The 21,075-nt window shown below is 40.9% G+C and overlaps 2 protein-coding genes across 2 annotated transcripts in view; one reads left to right on the forward strand and one right to left on the reverse strand.

Moving 5' to 3' along the window:
* Positions 1-8,451, reverse strand: part of LOC139477286 (adenomatous polyposis coli protein-like) — a 62,770-nt gene extending 54,319 nt beyond the window's left edge. Inside the window, exons 1-2 of the mRNA XM_071259833.1 lie at positions 8,399-8,451; positions 4,461-4,490 (exon numbers count right to left, since the gene is read on the reverse strand). The gene's annotated coding sequence lies outside the window, so the exon portion shown is untranslated. The remainder of the gene's footprint in view (positions 1-4,460; positions 4,491-8,398) is intronic.
* A 4,577-nt stretch (positions 8,452-13,028) lies between these two features.
* Positions 13,029-21,075, forward strand: part of LOC139477277 (lysophosphatidic acid phosphatase type 6-like) — a 44,124-nt gene continuing 36,077 nt past the window's right edge. The window contains exons 1-4 of the mRNA XM_071259824.1: positions 13,029-13,310; positions 14,472-14,603; positions 15,163-15,293; positions 15,927-16,015. Coding sequence (XP_071115925.1) covers positions 13,074-13,310; positions 14,472-14,603; positions 15,163-15,293; positions 15,927-16,015 — 589 coding nt within the window. The 5' untranslated portion in view covers positions 13,029-13,073. The remainder of the gene's footprint in view (positions 13,311-14,471; positions 14,604-15,162; positions 15,294-15,926; positions 16,016-21,075) is intronic.

A 21,075-nucleotide genomic window follows, 5' to 3' on the forward strand; every position in this document is an offset into this window, starting at 1 on the left:
ACTAGTTCTTAGGATACCTTTACCATTGGGCAGTTTGGTAAGGACTACAGGACTAGTGCCAATTTCTAACGCTGTAAAGTGTATCAGAAATACTGTATTCGTATAATATATTGGCTTGTGAACAATCCCAATTAGCACCCCTTCCGATTGATCAATGCACACAAGACTTATTTATTTGTGTATAATACGCACTCATGTGTTATATGCACCCTTAATTACGGGCAATTAAATTCTGGAAAAATAAATCTGTCATGTATAATACGCACAGACTTTTCTTTTGTATCATTTCAGGCTGTCAGCATAAACCACGAAATGTACAATCTTTCAACTCTTTCACCAAAATTATATTCTAATAAGAGCCCCCTATTTCTAATTTTGAGAGAGCCCTGGGCGCTTATTACTTTGAATACGGTATGGGATACTCAAGTTACGCCCGACCCAAAACTTTTCTGCTCAAGTTGTCTCCCTTGGCCAGCACAAAGACAACACATGTGAATCTGCTCCAACCAAAATAACAAATTAAGACGTGAGGTGAAATGGGTTTTAACGTCGCGTCTAAGATTATTGCACTTATAAAGTGACGTGCATGCACGTGTGTGTGTGTGGCTGCTTGTACTAGTCCGGACTGATGCCGATTTATAGTGCTAGCTCACTGAGATACCATGCCGCAGTTTAACATGAATACCCCACTCAGACACAGTATACTGACTCCGAGCCGATCAGTCCTTGTTTTAGCCCCTTAATGCCGAGCACCAGACAGGGTAACAACAAGTACCATCATTTAACGTCGTTTGGCATGACGCAGTCGGGATCAAACCGCGGACCCTCCGCTCTCCGGGCGGACGCTCTACCATTAGACCACAGAGGCGGTCTTACGAATTAAGAAGCTTCTCCACATGACTTGTCTGTAAATAAACACTTCATGTTTGCAAATTAGTGACAATCATAAAATTCTCGATATGACATGTCTCAGGACTTTGTATTTTTTCCACTAAGTGCTTCTGTGACAGGTCATAGGTCAGCTCAAGAATTTTGTGATTGTGAATTCGGTTAATTTTGTGACTTTGTGAGACATAGTTTCATCGGCATGCCTCTCTAAAGGTCAGAAATCAGTGGAAGAGCACACAAAATGGCTGAAATTCATGGTATACTGTCTGAAATGCCCTCAAAAGGTAACAGGCGACTAACGGGATCGGGTGGTCAGGCTCGCTGACTTGGTTGATGCATGTCATCGATCCCAATTGCGTGGATCGATGCTCATGATGTCAATCACTGGATTGTCTGGTCCAGACTCGATTATTTACAGACCGCCGTCATACAGCTGGAATATTGCTGAGTGCAGCGTTAAACAACAAACCAACCAACCAATCAAAAGGTGACTTGAAAGAATTAATCGCATCAGCTGTGGATGGTGCAGTAAAATCTCTCAAGGAAAATATTAATTAAGAGACAAAAGAAGTTCTTTCAGAGTTAAAATTTGACAAACCACAGGATGATATTTCTCATCTACAGACTACAAACAACAATCCTGAAGTCATGTGAAAGGTCAACAAGTACAAATTGATGACCTGATTACAAATAAAAAAACTGTTAAATGAACCATACTCCAGAAAAAAACAATGTAAGGTGTTTAGCATGCCAGAGACAGAGAGAAAACACTTATTCCAGAAATTCACAGATCTCGTGAAAACAAAGGACGATATGACAGTGAGGAAGGAAGACAAAGCAATTATACACAGAACTGACCACCTATTAAGACGATCACTTAACATAAGCAAATTATGAGACCATAAAGCCATAGGAGTGAGTGAGTGAGTGAGTGAGTGAGCATGGTTTTACGCCGCTTTTAGCAATATTCCAGCAATATCACGGCGGAGGAACACCAGAAATGTGTGGGAATTAGTGTTTGGTGTTACTTTCATTAAAGAATACATTTAAGGTAAGAATCGATACTTTTTACTTTGTGTGCAACAGTGATCGATACTGGTATCGCGAAATGAAATATCACGATTCACTGATGCATCAGTGCATCATCCCACCACCAGTTGAAAAACAACTTACATACCCTTTTATAGACAAACCTTTCGGTGCCCTGACAGTCGAGCGTAGTGTTTGTTAAGCCGGTCAACGTTCTTGTCGCTTTTTTTCTATTTATTTCAAAACAAGGTTATGTCTGCACACCAACCATCAGGAGTTCTTTACATTAAAACACACCTTGAAGTAATACCATATATTAGGCAGACTTCAAACATGGAAAGAGCATACAAATACTTGCGACACTGACAACGCCTTGTGGTAGTCTCAGTGAGTGAGTGAGCTGGGTTTAACGCCGCTTTTAACAGTATTCCAGTTATATCATGGCGTGTGAATGAGGCACGTTATTCCCCGTTAAGTAAACAACAAATTAAAAAATATCATGTCGGACATTTTAATTAAACAGAAACACAAACCTTCATTGCCACACTAACTAAATCGCCCCAAAATGAAATGTTTCTATATACTCATCAAAAGTGAATAATTGACCACTTTCTGTTATAAAGTGGATAATGGAAGTTAATTCTAGTATTAGCAGTGGCAATCTCCTGACTGGAGCTCTGAGGACGTCTTCGTCCCACAACGAATAAATGTCAACTTTACATGTTACCCCGTTCAACGTAGTGGTCCGTCACATCAGCATGACACGCACGAGATTTACCAAAAAAAAGAAAATGCGCAACGGGTGTGTTTGGGCAAGCACTTCCATATTAATCGAGTGTATTTGGACGAGCTATACCAACCCAACCAAGAACAACTGTTTCCTTCTGTTCAATGCCTTGTGGCAGTCTCAGTGAGTGAGTGAGTTGGGTTTAACGCCGCTTTTAACAGTATTCCAGTTATATCACGGCGTGTCAGCTTAATGTGGGAGGAAAGCCCGAAGTGTGCAGGTCTCAGACGTTTACCACTTCGGTGAAACCCACGAGCACGGGTATGGTGCTGACAAACCTAGAAACACAATTCGGGGCGAACCGGGATTCGAACCCACAATCATAGGTTTCTGCCATGCCCAAGGGACGCAACTCTGCACAGTGGTAGTCTCAGAGCTACAGATAACTTTTTTGAGTAATTGAGTTTTTACTCGAAGGTTTCTATTCTTATTGGGTTATTACATTTTTCATTGGGTAACCATGGTAACCAATATTTTTTCACTCATCTATTCATCACTCTATTGGGTTTTCCCAAAATGAGTAAGCATTTTGCGATTTAAAAAAGAAAAGAAATGTTTTAGATGTATATAACGGTTCTAAATATAGGCTTGACTCGGAAAGTTAATTAGCTTGTAATTCAAATTGTGTTTCGGAAATTAGCCTTGAGGATTATCAATTCTCAGTTTTAAACATATACATGGTCCAAACAATGACTAACCCTGCTATATAAAAAAACTCAAAACGGAGGTCACTGGTTTACAAATAGCAAGGTCATAGAACATTACAGGCAGATGTCGCAAAAAAGAAACGTGATGCCAATGACATCATATAGCAATAAAAAAGATAGCAGACTTATCAAGTTACAGTGGCCTGCAGTTAACATGTGGGTATTTTTGTGACAATTCTATCCATTTTTGCCTATATATGTTCATTGTTCACATTTTATATTCCACTGTTAACATAACAGGAAACATATGTACTGGTCCTGTATACAGAATATGACACTGTATACAGCAACTAAAGACACAATAACCAATAATATATTTCTGTATTCCCCAATGATCCACTCATGCACAGTTATTATTATGAATTATTTAGAAACTGCCTTCATAAAGCTGAAATATTGCCCAGTATGGCATTTAAGTGAGTGAGTGAGTGAGTTGGGTTTAACGCCGCTTTTAACAGTATTCCAGTTATATCACGGCATGTCAGCTTCATGTGGGAGGAAAGCCCAAAGTGATGCAGGTCTCAGACGTTTACCACTTCGGTGAAACCCACGAGCACGGGTATGGTGCTGACAAACCTAGAAACATAATTGGGGCGAACCGGGATTCGAACACACAATCATAGGTTTCTGGCGCGCTCAAGGGATGCAACTCTGCAAGTGAATCGCATCGCCTTAGACGATTGGGCTACCCGTGCCCCCGCGGCATTAAAGAACAAACAAACAAACAAAATCATGTACAATTCTTGGTAATTGAGGCATACATGTTTTGTTTCGTTTGTTGTTTTAAGGCCGCATTCAGCAATATTCCAGCTATATAACAGCAGTTTCTAAATAATCCAGTCTGAACCAGACAATCCAGTGATGGATATCATGAGCATCAATCTACACAATCAGGATATGATGACATGCATCAACCAAGTCAGTGAGCCTGACCACCTGATCCTGTTAGTCACCTGCTATGACAAGCACAGTCACTATTTACAGCAGCCAGCAAGATCAATTGTTGAACAGATGAGGATATGGAAGAGCATTGCACATTCTCGACTTACCTTCAGCAGCTATTCCAGCCAACCTGGCTCCTGCAACAGACAATAAGCACAGGGTCAGCACAGTTAGGACACTACCTGGTAGTGGTGGGACACAAAATGCTGATTAGTTGTGAAATTTAATAAAAAGTAAATATTTTCATCCATTGCGCCATACTTGACACTGCCAACTGTAAATCATCAGTGTGCCAGGTATTTGACTATCCTGCCTGTGACAAAGATGGCTTAGGAACCACAGATAAGAGCACATGCAAGTATCGTGATACATATCAGAGCGTGACCTAGGTATCGTGATACGTATTGGATTGTACAGTTGGTGTATCGTCTCAGCTCTAATAGCTGGAGTAGACTTACCCGACAAACCAGACACAATCTCACCCACCCGACATCTGACATGACCTCAACCACCCGACACGTGACACAACCTCACCCACCTGACACAACCTCAACCACCCAACACCTGACACAACCTCACCCACTCAACACAACCTCATCCACATAAAACAACCTCACCCACCACACCTCACCCATCCCAGACAATCTCAACCACTCAACACAACCTCATCCACATGACACAACCTCACCTATCCCAGACATTCTCACCCACCCGACACCTGACACAACCTCACCCACTTGACAAAACCTTATCCACATGACAACCTCACCCACTCGATACAACCTCATGTATTCAATACAAACTCACCAAACACAAAAACTCACCCGTTCAACACAACCTCATGCATCCCATACAAACTCACCCGACACAACCAATACAAACTCACCCAACACAAAAACTCACCCGCTCAACATAATCTCCCAAAGAAATACATCACCCATCCAATACATCCTCATCCACCCAACACAAACTCACCCAACACAATTCAACCTAACTGCTTTATAAAATCTCCTCTATATCTTCCCCCAAAACACCTCACCGACACAATACATCCTCATCCACGAGAGGCTTGCATATAGCAAATCAATGCTGTACCCAGGGCATGTTTATGAACTGGAGAATGAAATACTGTATATCTTGGAATTAATGCGAGAGTGAAATTGATGAAAAAATGTGAGTGGTCTTTGATCACATTAATAAAACATAGCATTTATGTCTCAAAATTAACTGCTGACCAGAGGACCTTCCCCCATATGTCTTCAGGAGAACAAACCGCTGACAAACTTGGTCAATCATAAAGTGTGTAACTTGCTATACAACATCACTAGACACGATGATTTACCATTTACATTGTATTGCATGTTCTGCTAGGCATTGTTTTATATGCAGAGATTAAGATTACTGTGTATTTTCTAGTTGTGAGACAATACACGATGCATCGGTGGATCGCATTTTTTACTTCTCAAAACAAATATCAATCACAATCGTGTAGCAGGGCGTGGAGTCATCCCACAGATGACATCCTTACCTTGTCAACTTGCTGACGGGGTTAACCTCTTTGGTCATGTGGACAAGGCGTCCGACCTCTGATCAGAAGGTCCGTGGTTCGAATCCCTTCACGGGACTCGGAAATTTTATGGCCGCTACATTGGCGCCCAACGTGGGGCTGAGCACGTTCATATCAAATTTGAGCAAAATAAGCCTCAGTACCCTACTATGCGGCCCGGGACGTGCCTTCTTTTGACAGGGGAGTATGTAGCAGGGCGTGGAGTCATCCCACAGATGACATCCTTACCTTGTCAACTTGCTGACGGGGTTAACCTCTTTGGTCATGTGGACAAGGCGTCTGACCTCTGATCAGAAGGTCCGTGGTTCGAATCCCTTCACGGGACTCGGAAATTTTATGGCCGCTACAATCGCACATGAGTGAAAAGTATCGATTCTTTCGTTAAATATGTTTTTAAATAAATGCTACACCAAACACTAATTACAAGTGAAATTGAGTAGTCAAAACATAAACATTTTCATCCATTGCGGCATACTTGACACTGCCAACTGATCTGACCATCCTGTCTGTGAAAGAGATGGCTTACACACCACAGATAACAGCACATGCAAGTATCGTGATACGTATCTGATTATGAGCAAGGTATCATGATACATATCGGATATCACAATTGGTGTATCGTCCAAAACCTAGAATTTTCTCGTGACCTAAGTCGGAAATAGCTATAACAATACAATGCAAGAGAATTTTGATGCAAAGATCGTAAAAAATAGTTTCAGAAACTATAATTTTTCCAGGCTTAATCTATTTCAAATTCAATATGTATTTCAAATTCAATATGTAGTATCATTATTGATCCACTTTTTACTATACTAAAAACACACTGAATACAAATAATTTTAACTCGAAATAAATGACAAGAAAACCATTTTAGCAGTACAAGACAACACACATCTTCGAATCCAACTGATACATTGTTGTTTTTGATTATCTTGCCGAAATACCTAGAAGAACTTAATTTCATTATTGCAGTCATTTTACCAAATATAAACATTTGAAGTGTGTCAGTATGAGACAGTGATCATGCATCTATTCTCTGAGAACTAAAATTTGTCTCAAGGCATCAATTAATAGACTGGCTGTAACAGTAAGCTGGTGTGATCTGCAAATCTGTTCACATTTAATTTTGCAGAGCTCCAGATAAGCTGCATATCTGCGTAAAATATGCATCAGAAATGCAGAAATACACAGTAAAATAAAATCCAAGCGTATCAAAGATGCAACAAACATTACAGATACGCTACAAAAATAAAACTTGTGCGTATCATCAAATATTGTGAAATAAACCTGCGTATTCAATTAGCAAATTAGCAACTTATTTTGTAATTATAAACAGGCATTCCGTCAAACTTGCCAAACTCCACAATGACAGTTACATCATGATCATTTGCCATCACACTTTCTTGTGGAAGTATCGTGGTATTTTTGAGTCCTATAAAGCTCTCGAACCCACACGACACCAGTTTGCAGGGACTAGATGAATAGTGTTATTAAATATTTAACTAAAATACCCACATGTGTAAAACTAGTGGGTAACAGAAATTTGAATACCCAGATAGAATTACTGATACCCAATGATTTTAAAATGCATGGGTAAAATAACCAAACCACCAAAAGCTTATCTGGAGCTGTTTTGCTGAATTAATGTAAACAATATCAAAATATAGCGCGAATAATAGAAACGCCAACAATATAAAATAAAATTCCTTGCACGCTTTGGATAGTGCGAATAATAGAAACAACAAGTGTTTGTTAAACAACATGGTATATTGAGCAGTAGCTGTAACAATTACATCATTATAAGTCCTTTAAACAGTAACCAAAAATAACGTTATGGACATCAACTGAGTTTTTAGCGGAAGTAGAGGTTGCATTAGGCCTAATAGTGAGAGGCATTGTTGGCTAGGGGTCTGTTTAGTAGCACTTTTATACAGATGCATCAATTTGAAGATTTACCGTATACTCTGGTGTATTGCTCTTTAATACTGTCAAGTAAAAGGGGTGCCCTTGGGCTGATCAATGATTTTGACACTGGGCTAACATTGTCACCAATATCGAAGCATAGATTATCACCAACTGACTGTTATGGTGTGATATAGGGTCTAGTGTTTTGTGGGGAGAGACATGCTCCCATCTGACTGCCGTGGGTTATTGTATGAAGAGAATCCCACACAGTATTTCAACAGCAAGACTGTTACAGTCGAGGCTTTGGGCATAAGTTGGGATATCGCTGAAGTTATTGTGTTGTGGAATGAGCGCGTTCACATGCCGACACACACGCATGTCTCCGCGTTCATTGTTGTGATAGTCGCATCGCGAGGATTTCCCTCTAAAACGATGGCTGCTGCGCTATCGGTTTTTGTGTTATACCTCATACTGCAATGAAGCAAAAGTCAATCTGTTTTATATGCGGCTGGTGCGGTTCAACCATCGCGCGACTTAACTCGGCGTGTGTGCGGAAGTTGAAAAGCATATTACCTTAATTTCTTTACATCGTTCTTCCGCCATTCAAGCTTAGCTATGACGTCACAGCCTTCATTTCATTGGACTTCCGTAAAAGCGCACCTGTCGCCACGAGTTGTCTCCCTTGTTACACAAATTGCGCGTGAGCGACTAGGCTCCGTCTTGAGTCACCCGTTACCCCCAACCCCCCAAGCAGTAATAGTAATACATGGATGCCATTTATAGCACTGTAGCGCTTGCGCTTGACACAGACATAAGGACCATGTGATTTCGCTGAAGCGGCGACAATTATCTGGAACTCAACTGTTTGCCAACTATAGTTTTCAAGATATTTTACTGGTGTTTTGGATCGATCGGTGTGTCTGTGTGTGTGAAAAAAGTGGTTAGGGATGCTGTTTTCTATTTTAAAAAATCGGCAATGTTAAAAGTGATAGGAATGTCAGGGAAGCAGCAGTAATACACCCACCGAGCTGTTGGGAGGGACATGGTGAAACAAATAGTAATCGCAGAAGAGAGTGAGTGAGTGTGGTTTTACGCCGCTTTTAGCTATATTCCAGCAATATCACGGCGGGGCACACCAGAAATGCGCTTTACACATTGTTCCCATGCTGAAAATCAAACCCGGGTCTTCGGCGTGACGAGCAACGCCCCAGGCTACCCCACCGCCCCACGTCCCCTCGGGGGAGAGAGAGAGAAGAGAGAGAGGGAGAAAACCAAATTGATATAAATATTTCCTTCAAAAACAAATAAAACATTTTAATATATAATATATATTCTAATAGTATTTTTTCCTAAAATACCAACCCAAGGTGGTGCTTTTATCCCAATGTAATAGGGCTGGGACGAGTCCAAATTTACTACCCGGGTACTGGTGTAGGTCACAAAATGTTCAATTGGGAAATGTTTAACGGGAGCCCTGGCAAAAAGTGTTTATAACGATCTGATAGTGTATACACTGAAGCTGACTGAAGTCAGAATGAATGTGCCTATAGTCAGAATTAAATGCGAACATTACCGACTTGTACTTGCGTAACCATGGAATTTCATTGTTATTGTCATTTATCATCCAAAACTGGCTCCGACAGGAGATATCGCTTGGGTGAGATCAAGCGATATCTATACTGTAGATATCGCTGCAATGAAATTGCATCACAATGCTTTGCAGACCATTGTGACGTCATTGTTACCATGACGTCACAATCAAATGACATCACTAATGGCTCTGTTACTGAAGCTGTTAGCAGTACTTTTTACACTAAGACACTGCTTATTACTTTCTACAAACTGAAAAAGTTGGAAGAATGATGTTGGATGATAAATAAAATCTCACCCTCGTGTCTTTTGATATCAAATATATCAACACAAGTTGATAAAAGTGGAAAAAAAATCCTCGGAGTTTTCCCACTTTTATCAACCCGTGTTGATATATCTGATATCAAAAGACACTCGGGTGAGATTCTCTATTTAACCATTATCACATGACTAACCACGGGTCCGGGTAGTCCTGTGGGTACCCGAGTCCTACTTAGGACCCATCCGACCCGACTACATGAGTTACCCATCCTAGCCATACAATGTAAGTCTTTATTCATTAGTAGTGTAGGCAATAGGCCCATGCTACATCAAAGTGTGTTCAAAAATGAGAGATATATATCCATGTAACAAGACAAGTTGTTCATATCCACGAAGGGGGCACGGGGGGCCTAGTCGTCTAAGGCGCCGCGATTCACTGTGCAGAGTTGCGTTCCTTGGGCACGCCAGAAACCTATGATTGTGGGTTCGAATCCCGGTTCGCCCCGATTATGTTTCTAGGTTTGTCAGCACCATACCCGTGCTCGTGGGTTTCACCGAAGTGGTAAACGTCTGAGACCTGCATCACTTCGGGCTTTCCTCCCACATTAAGCTGACACGCTGTGATATAACTTGAATATTGTTGAAAGCGGCGTTAAACCCAACTCACTCACTCATATACACGAAGTTTTGCAGAGTAAGTGCATTCACTGACGGCTTTAACATGTTAAACTTATGTTGGGATGGATTTACATAGAATTTCTGAGGTATGTACTTATATCTCAGATTATTATATACATTGCATATTACAATAAAATAATATTCATCCTCGATATGTTGACGTTTGCAGATGAAACAATGTGTTTTGGTTCTTTGCTATGTCCGCCTGTCTCAATTCTGAGCTGGTGTGAGCAGCATCTCAATTGACCATCAGCAACCCTTAATTTGGAAATTGACAACTCCTTAAAGGGGAAGTGTACACGCTAAAATCACTTTCTTTCTTTTTCTAAACAAAACGCAATTTTAGAATTAGTTAATATCTGTGTTTGAAAATGTAAACTCATTTTTTTCACAGTGAAAGTAGGAAGCTCACAATAGTGTGAAAATGATATGCCGTTATGAGGCCTTCGTTTTTCGAGCTAAACAGGCTTGAGTTATCCCCCTTAGATTATGACGTAATTGGTGCCAATTCAACTGGATCCCTGTCTATTCTCAACGCAAAAGATATCAAGTACCAGTTTTCGGTAAAACAACATGGCCTACGACACACTCCGGCGCAGTGGTGACTCAGCATAACACTATGCTGGCTTGTATCTGAGACGCTAGAATCACACACCTGTACCTACACCACGTGAAGCGGCTCTAACATAGCATGATGACGTCATAATGTTTATCAATTGGCACCAATGACGTCATATTGCAAGGGGCATAATCCATGGTGTTTTTGTTATGAAAATAGAACACTTGGTAAATGTGAAAAATATAAATCGTTTTAATGCAAAACATATGTTAAATAATTGTGATATTTTTATATTTTTGTCTATGACACTACTAGGTTAACACTTTTAATGTGGAAAAAGTACAAGAAAAATAGGTTCATTTCCGTGTGAACTTGCCCTTTAATATGTTTCTGCGCTAAATGAGGTTTTGAATTGAATAAAGGATAGCGATTTAGAGCTTGATGCCAGGGCTCCATGCCAATCCTGCTCATATGGACACTTAACTCAATGAAATTCCGACAAAAGGTTCGGACATTATTTACACAATCCTGCTCCCAAGTGAAGCCAAATCCAAAAGAAATAGAATATTTTTAATTTTGGAAACCCAATTAGTCTTTCCATTTTTTCACAATCTAATAACAATAAAGAATAGTATTTCCTTGTTTGTTTGTTTTTGGTTTGTTGTTTTACGCCGCATCAGGGAATATCCCAGGTATATATATGACGGCTGTTTTTAAATAATCGAGTCTGGACCAGGCAATCCAGTGATTTACATCATGAGCATCGATCAACAAATTGTGATACGACGACATGCATCAACCAAGTCAGCAAGCCTGACCATCCGATCCCGTTTTTCGCCTCTTACGACAAGCAAAGTCACCTTTTACGGCTAGCATGGGTTGCTGAAGACCTATTCTACCCCGGATCTTCACGGGTCTAGTATTTCCTAACAAATCTGGATTGTGGCACATTGCAAATTTTGCACTAGTACTAACTTACTTATGTTGGAGATTTAACGTGCGCTTTCCGACCGCAAGCGTATGTCGCACACGGGCCCGGCCAGGCCATTTAATGTGTTTCCAAAAAGGGGAAAAGTGAGTTTGTGCATCCCACGAGGGGGCTTTAGGGATTGCTTATATAGTAATTTTGAAATTTTGAGATTTGGAAAGAATGCCAAGAGTGGGTGGGGGACGAACTAAGGGAGCTGTGTGTGTTGGGTGGTTGTTAGATCAGGTAGTTTTGGTTTTAATATTTTATTTTGGGTTTAAATGCGACTAATTAGTCCTGTTTTAATTAGGTATACGCCCAAGGCTTTGAATTTTTCTAATTTATTTTGTGGATTTAGGATTGATTCTAGTGTAAGTCCGGTTTTAAGATTTAGGGTGGTCTGTAGTGTTGTTCGGTGTGTTTGGTAGTGTGTGCAGTGAATGAGTACGTGTTCTGGTGTTTCTTGTTGTTTGCAATGTGGGCAGTTTCCTGTTGTGTGTAGATTAGCTATTTTACGGTGATTATTTAGTTTGGTGTGGCCTGTTTGTAGTTTAGTAATTATTCTGTCGATTTTTTTGGATGGGTGTTGTATTTTTGGTTTATTTAGGTTTTTTTTTTAGTGTGTGTGTGAGTGAGTTGGGTTTAACACCGCTTTTAACACTATTCCAGTTATATCACGGCGTGTCAGCTTAATGTGGGAGGAAACCCCGAAGTGATGCAGGTCTCAACACAACGTTGTAGCAAGGGTAAAGCAACGTTGTCACGACGCAGAATTATCGGCACTAGGTAATCGGGGAAGTGTCTATAGTCTGTCATACCATGAAACAAATATATCCGATAGAGCCTAAGCAAGTCTATAATGTTTGGCAAGTCTAGACTACTGCAGTATCTGAAAACGAAGAAAGTCTCTGGGCTCCTTTTTATTATATTCTATAAATATATTGAAACCACTGTTTCTTTTCTGTAAAATATGTTCATTTCAGAGACTAGACGTTAGTCTAGGTAGTGTCACTTCTGCCACTGTGACGGTCAGCCGGAGCGTCTAAAAATAGCTGACCACATGACCGCCAATATGGGGCTTCCCCGGGCAATAACATCATACAAAGGGAGACAACTGCTGATGTAGACATCGACTGGCGGATGTGGCATTTTCCTCTCATCAAGCAGGACATCCACGGAGAAAGTTGTATGTGATGGGGTGGTGGAGATTGCGACGGGTGTCCGGGTACCTAGGGGCGGTTGTAGTATGCGGGGGGTGCGTAGCACGCACCTGTCTCACCTCAGGGGTCAGTGGCGAAACTGAGAGATCGACCCAGGAGTCGGGCGATTCTGACGAAATTTCAAGCAGAGGTCTGACACTACGACAAGTACAAGTGTTTTTCAGACACGGGGCTCGTACCCCCATACACCTCACCCCCAACGTAGAACAGGTGAGTTTTATCCCCGTGTTTACAGATAGAACAGATGAGTTATATATACAGACAACCCCCCCCCCCCCCCCCCCCCCCCCTCCTCGTGTAATGGGTTTTCGGACGCTAAAGAAACACATTCGTAATTTTCTCTCTGATCACATGTACTGTCAAACGTCTCATTCACTTATAATTTATAAAACATATACATTTTTCTCTTTAAAAAAGACACCATCTATGTATTTACAATGGCAATGACTGTATATAATGCTACACCCCTGTTTTGGTGTGAGTAATTGCAATAATCATGGATGTCCGAAAACCTCACCCCCAACATAGAATAGGTGAGATAAACACACCGAGCCACCCACCCCTACACACAGTTTTATTAAACATGTTCAAATGCTCTCATAAGCGAGCTGTGACGTAAGACTAACTTTTTCTTCTGTTCGCTCTTCATGGGTCCTATTGCCAAACTAAAGCAGTATATGTACATCGATAGACAACAGAGCTCTGGTTTCTGTCTGTTGCCAAGCTAAAGCAGTATATGTACATCGATAGACAACAGAGCTCTGGTTTCCGTCTGTTGCCAAACTAAAGCCGTACATGTACATCCATAGACAACAGAGCTCTGGTTTCCGTCTGTTGCCAAACTAAAGCAGTATATGTACATCGATAGACAACAGAGCTCTGGTTTCCATCTGTTGCCAAACTAAAGCAGTATATGTACATCGATAGACAACAGAGCTCTGGTTTCCGTCTGTTGCCAAACTAAAGCAGTATATGTACATTGATAGACAACAGAGCTCTGGTTTCCGTCTGTTGCCAAACTAAAGCAGTATATGTACATGGATAGACAACAGAGCTCTGGTTTCCGTCTGTTGCCAAACTAAAGCAGTATATGTACATCGATAGACAACAGAGCTCTGGTTTCCATCTGTTGCCAAACTAACGCAGTATATGTACATCGATAGACAACAGAGCTCTGGTTTCCGTCTGTTGCCAAACTAAAGCAGTATATGTACATCGATAGACAACAGAGCTCTGGTTTCCGTCTGTTGCCAAACTAACGCAGTATATGTACATCGATAAACAACAGAGCTCTGGTTTCCGTCTGTTGCCAAACTAACGCAGTATATGTACATCGATGGACAACAGAGCTCTGGTTTCCGTCTGTTCCAGGCAACATACAGAGCAGATATCCACAACCGAGTACTACCTCACACACACTTCAAGCTCCAACTGAAAAGTCTTCAGGGTGACACAATAGAGAAATCGGTCTACGAGAGGCAGTACAGCAAGACTGTGTTGCGGGTAAGTGGCGGAGTGTTCTGTGATCTTAAAGTCCTTCATGTGGCATCTTCCTGAGGCAAGGGAATTAACTGACTGTAAACGTCCAGTTTCCACCCTTGCCAGACAAGGTTTAAATTGGATTTTGTTTACTTGAGGGTGGATGTTGTTTGATGTTGTTTACTTGAGGGTGGATGTTGTTTACTACAAGGTTGATGTTGTTTACTTGAGGGCGAATGTTGTTTGATGTTGTTTACTTGAGGGTGGATGTTGTTTGATGTTGTTTACTTGAGGGTGGATGTTGTTTACTTGAGGGTGGATGTTGTTTACTTGAGGGGGATGTTGTTTACTTCAGGAGGGATGTTGTTTACTTGAGGGGGATGTTGTTTACTTCAGGGGGATGTTGTTTACTTGAGGGTGGATGTTGTTTACTTGAGGGTGGATGTTGTTTACTTGAGGGGGGATGTTGTTTACTTGAGGGTGGATGTTGTTTACTTGAGGGGGATGCTGTTTACTTGAGGGTGGATGTTGTTTACTTGAGGGTGGATGTTGTTTACTTCAGGGTGGATGTTATTTACTTCAGGGTGGATGTGTTTCCGGGAGTTTGACCACGTGTGGCCAGCAGCAGATGTTTGAGTTGGGGCAGAAGCTCCGGGCGGAGTACGTCAGCCAGGGGGCGCTGCTCGACACATCCTTCAATCAGGACCAAGTGTAGTAAGTTGTTGAAACAATATGTTAACCCAGACATGTGTATACAGTTAACAATTATTTTGTAAATTAACTAGATCTACAAGTCAAAACAAATAAATGCCAAGTAATTACAACAGTCAGTCAGTCAGTGAGTATGGTTTTACCCCGCTTTCAGCAATGTTCCAGCAATATCACGGCGGGGGACACCAGAAAAGGGCTTCACACATTGTACCCATGTCAGGAATCGAACCCAGGTCTTAGACGTGAAGAGCAAACGCTTTAACCACTGGGCTACCCGACCGCTCCCAGTACACAACAGTGTGGCTATATAATGACCATGGCAGTATGTAGGAGTGATAATAATATTCATCTGGTACTAACAGTGGTCAAGTTTGCAAAATAGGCCTTTTGTCATTACTTTGTAGTAATATCCAAGATGTAAACAATGATCCTCACAAATCCTGTGGTCTTGATGTACTGTGAGATGTAATGTGAGCACCATTTCTTTGTATCCATGATGGATTAGTCTAGCTTTTCTTTGTTGTATGTTTAGTTAATAGTGCCTGCAATATTATTGTTTTTGATCTTGTGAGTGCACTCATAGCTCTGTCGATGCCTCATGTAGAAAGACTATAGATCGAGTACTTTGTCTTGCAGCGCCAGGTCTACAAACATCAACCGCACCATCGCCTCTGCTCGCTGTGTTTTAGCTGGAATATTTGGTGCAGATGAACTCAATAAGTCAGGTGAGGATCCGGATCCATCTCTCATCCCAGTAGCCAGACTGTCCCCAGCTGATGGCTCCATATCTGCCTAACTCACGTTGTTTCTCCCCCTGTCCTGGGAGGTATCTGCCTAACTGATGTTGTTTCTCCCCCCTGTCCTGGGAGGTATCTGCCTAACTGATGTTGTTTCTCCCCCTGTCCTGGGAGGTATCTGCCTAACTGATGTTGTTTCTCCCCCTGTCCCTTGAGGTATCTGCCTAACTGACGTTGTTTCTCCCCCTGGCCCGGGAGGTATCTGCCTAACTGATGTTGTTTCTCCCCCTGTCCCGGGAGGTATCTGCCTAACTGATGTTGTTTCTCCCCCTGTCCCTTGAGGTATCTGGCTAACTGACGTTGTTTCTCCCCCTGTCCCGGGAGGTATCTGGCTAACTGACGTTGTTCTCCCCCTATCCCGGGAGGTAACTGCCTAACTGATGTTGTTTATCTGCCCCGGGAGGTATCTGCCTAACTAACGTTGTTTCTCGCAATGTCCTGGGAGGTATCTGGCTAACCGATGTTGTTTCTCCTCCTGTCCTGGGAGGTATCTGCCTAACTGACGTAGTAGTATAGGTAATAGGGGTTCTGGACCACTTCCACTGGAGCTGGATTCATATACCTATACTGCTACTACAGGGGGAATTTTTTATGCCAAAATGATTATGCGATTCAACGATAGTCATGAGTTGTATTAAAGGAAACATCAATATTAATTAATAATGAATAAAATTTACTATAGCCCACGAGGATATTGGAAAGGTGTAGGAGCAATAAAAAAATTAGCCACCGCGGCTAAGGTATCTAAAGATGTGGCCAAGGATTGGTTAAAGAAACAAGCGTTGTGGCAAATATATTTACCGGCACCGCGTTATATACCGAGGAAGAAGTTTGATATTTCTACGACGAATGAAGTTCATCAGGCTGACCTCTTGTTTCTTCCCCACGATAAGGTAAAACGCAAAACGTATAAATACGCTTTAACAGTAGTGGATGTGGCTAGTCGATACAAAGAGGCTGAGCCATTAACATCGAAAGAATCAACAGAAGTAGCTAATGCACTGAGCCGCATATATAAACGCGGACCACTAAAATGGCCTAAGCTATTTCAAGTAGATCCCGGTCGAGAGTTTATGGGATCGGTAACTAAACTGTTAACAAAGCACGACGTCAAAATCGTCCGTGGTGAAAGAGAGGCCCACCGTAGTCAAGCCATTGTTGAAAGATTTAACAGGACTCTAGCGGAACGTTTGTTTGGCTATCAGTATGGGATCGAAATGAAATCCGAGCGATTGAGATCAACCGAATGGGTGACACGATTATCAGCCGTTGTATCAGCGCTGAATAATGAAGTAACAAGATTAATAGGTAAGAAACCATCCGATGCGATTAAAATGAAATCCGTGACTTCCGAATCTTCAGCACCGAGGAGAGGCAAAGAACGAAAACTTCCGGATAGAGTAAGGGTAAGATATTTATACCAGCCCGGTGAACTCGAAGGAGGCCTACGTCGCGCAACCGATCCCATATGGTCCCTTAAGACGTATAACATTAGTCGATTGGTTACGAAAGAAGGAGAGCCTATTCTTTATTATCTTCAAGATGGACCGGGCAGGGCATTTGTACGAGAAGAGTTGTTCATAGTTCCCGACGGTACGGTATTACCACCATAACCATAAGCATAGGTAGTTACACCATCATTATCAATCCATCTCTTTGTATCTAAGGGGGATAATGATGTCTTGTTCATTCTTAATCCATATATCCTATGATCGTAACTTCTTAAAGAGTTCATCTCGTGTTTGAACGTTTTACCATTGAATAATGATTCTTTATACTGTTCGTGTTTGATATGCTTTTTTACAACATACTTCTTAACACCCTTGGCTTTTCTTATCTCTCCATTATCGGACTTTTTTATAGAATACATCTTAGGTCTTAATCCTACATACTCCGCTATAGGAGTCCCAGCACATTCATCCTTCATCTTACCTAACACCTTTTTATTTACTACGCTGTGCAGTGGATTATCTTTAGGGTAATCGCTCGTGTCATACATATCTATTTTTTCTGCCATATCTTTATACACATCCTCGGTTTGTATTTCCATCAACAAAGAATCTGTGTCGGTATATAACACCTCGCATCTATCGCCGTATTGCTTCTTAAGTTCGTTGTAATAAAAGTCATACATTAAGTGTTTTGACAAGTCGAGAATACTCATACCGACGTACACCGGTCTGTTGAATTTTATATTACTTTTCTGCATATGCAACGCGGCTAAGTCGTTATCGAATATCTTGCTTCTGTTAAAAGCCGGACTGGCTATAAGTTTCCTGAGTCTTTCTTCCTCATTAGATCTGACTAATTTAACATCAACACGCTTCCTTAGATTCTCCATAGTTTTACCGAATACCGAGTTATTCATGAGCTTATACAGATTCTTTTCGAAATCGCTGGTAGCTATCTTTCTTAAATCTGTGTTCAGCCTTATATAGGGCTCCATCCAAGGGCTTTGATCGAACTTTAGAACTCTGTGTATTTTCTTAAGTTTCATACCTAACGATAGATACAACTGGAGATTTCTGTAGTGAACTATATATTTTGTCTTATCCATCAAATTTGGTACGAGTTTTTCTACGTTAGCTAACCTACTATTACCCATCAAGGAGCGTTGATATTCCGACATCCAGTCTTTATTAACCATTAATCTTTCGGGAGCTAGCGGGTAACTGTTATGGTCTTTATGTAAGGAACTCGGATATTCCAAGTCAACTTCTAGTATGTACCCTTTATTCTCATCATTCACATTGATATTATGGATATCATTCACTTCGATATCATTGACCCACTCAAAACCACCCGTGGGTAAAGGTTGACTCATAGCCCATCCGTACAAATTGTTAGCGTCGAGATATAATATATGCGTGTCGGGTTTACTCGGATCGTATCCTTCCACTAATTTATTATTAGCCTTAGAATACCTTTTCGCTGCCATCGATATACCCCCTCTTAATCCTTTCTCAATAAACAAGTGCATATCGTAATCTGTGAGTAGTTTTAGTTCTACGCCGGTCTTCTTCAACAAGGCATCCCACGATAGTCCGGGGCTGGAATAGTACCATGCCGGGTCCAAGCCGTATTGTTTTAAACACGTCTTTCTAAATATCTCGAATATATCGGCGAGTAACAGTACATCGGTTTTTAAGTACAGATCGTGATAATCACCTAAATTCTTACAACCTAATTTATCCCAGACCGTCAGAGCGTGTTCATAATCGGCATCTGTTATTCTAGATTCCGTTAAGTTACTATAGAATGATTCGAGGGGTGGTAATTCAGTTTCTTCGAATCTAGACCAATCATCCATATATTCGTAAGGATATACACCTTTTCTCAGCAGCAAATGACGAGTTATCTTATCGGTATATTGATTTGTTATCGCGAAGTCATCGGGATTGTTCGCTTTAGCTAAATTGTCCAGGGAAGATAACAGAAACTGTACGGAGTCTATGAATCTAAGCCCATTACTTTGCTTTATTCTAGATTTCCCATCCTTGTCCCTATAATGTATAGGTTTAGTCAACGAGAACGATATGTATTTTTCCATATTGTTGGGAATGCACGTTAAACCGCCGTCGGTCTTTGAGATAGCTTGCATAATGAGATGTGAATCGTATCCTCTAAGGTTATGAAACACAACGGGGATGGGTATTGTTTGAGCATTCATTTTTAGTTTCAAGTTACACTCGTTATGAGCAGCTCCCCGATAATTACCCGTGACGTGACAATGATCTCTTACAGAATCCCCATCCAGAGGTTTATTACAAATATGACAACTCGTTGACTTCTTGTGGGCCCTCCAATCATCTATCGTCAAACGCATGGGTTTCTTACACGATAATTCTTCCCTGATTATTCTCTCTTCATTTTGTAAATATTCTAGGAACTTTCCCGCTGCATCGGGGCCTCTGTAAATCACGGGAGTGTTTGTTTTCCCATCATACCTTACAACTATATATCCAAACCCACAAGGAATATGTTCTTGAGTTTTGTAGGTAAAACTACTCTCAGTATTGCGTTCGGTATTTTCTATGGGTTTGATAAGCGCTTCGAAGTCGGCGTAAATTACGTACGGTACTGGCATTTGATTACAATAATGTTCAAATTTTAATATATTTTTTCCCTCTTTAGGCATATCGATCCTGATAGCGGTCTGTCCAACACCTCTGCAGTCTTCTTTATGCTCTTCTAATAGATCTTGTCTGCTGTACCCATGCAGGCATCTTTCGCAGAAATATTTCTTTTCCTTATGTTTTGTTTGATCGTATAGCACCCTGTTTAAACTCTTTATCCACGTATAATGATATTTACCATCTTTTTCGATCAGAAATGAATTGATTCTGGGAATATGTTCCGGAGCGGAGCTTACCCTGTGTACAACAATTCCTTAAGAATGTCCGAAAACATTTATAGCTAAATTATTTTGCTTTTCCACCTTATCAATTTGTGATATTGGTGTAGGTTCGTCTATACCATCGAAGTTGAGTCCATCGTTTTGGGGATAGCTAGAAGGTCTATCCGGATTTTTGTCTACGGGGAACAATGCAGATCTTATCATCATTCTTAAACAGTCATCGGATTTATTTTTTACGTTAATTATGGCTTTTTTCTTCTTATAATACGGGGGTAAATCTATATAAGATCCACCTTTGAAAGGCATATAATTTGCTATATCTAAATATAAACTATCGATTCTATCCACACCCCAACCCGAACCTCTATTAGTCCAGCGTTCTAAAGTTTCCTGTATCCTCTGAATTGATGTATCTAATGATGCGTTTATAGTATCGGATTCGGTTATAACTTCTTGATTGCTACGGAAATATGGTTCGGTATATTCGGTACTATCGTCTGCGTTACTTTTACTCAATGTCATTTTAATCGTCAGCTGGTATTTTATACTTTGTAAATCATCTAATTCCTCGTTAATTTTATTGATATGATGGGCTTAATATCGTTAACATCCATGCTGGAATTAATATCCA

Source organism: Haliotis cracherodii, unplaced genomic scaffold (assembly GCF_022045235.1).
Source record: "Haliotis cracherodii isolate W230 unplaced genomic scaffold, xgHalCrac1.p SCAF_32, whole genome shotgun sequence".
In the NCBI taxonomy this organism is placed as follows: Eukaryota; Metazoa; Mollusca; class Gastropoda; order Lepetellida; family Haliotidae; genus Haliotis; species Haliotis cracherodii.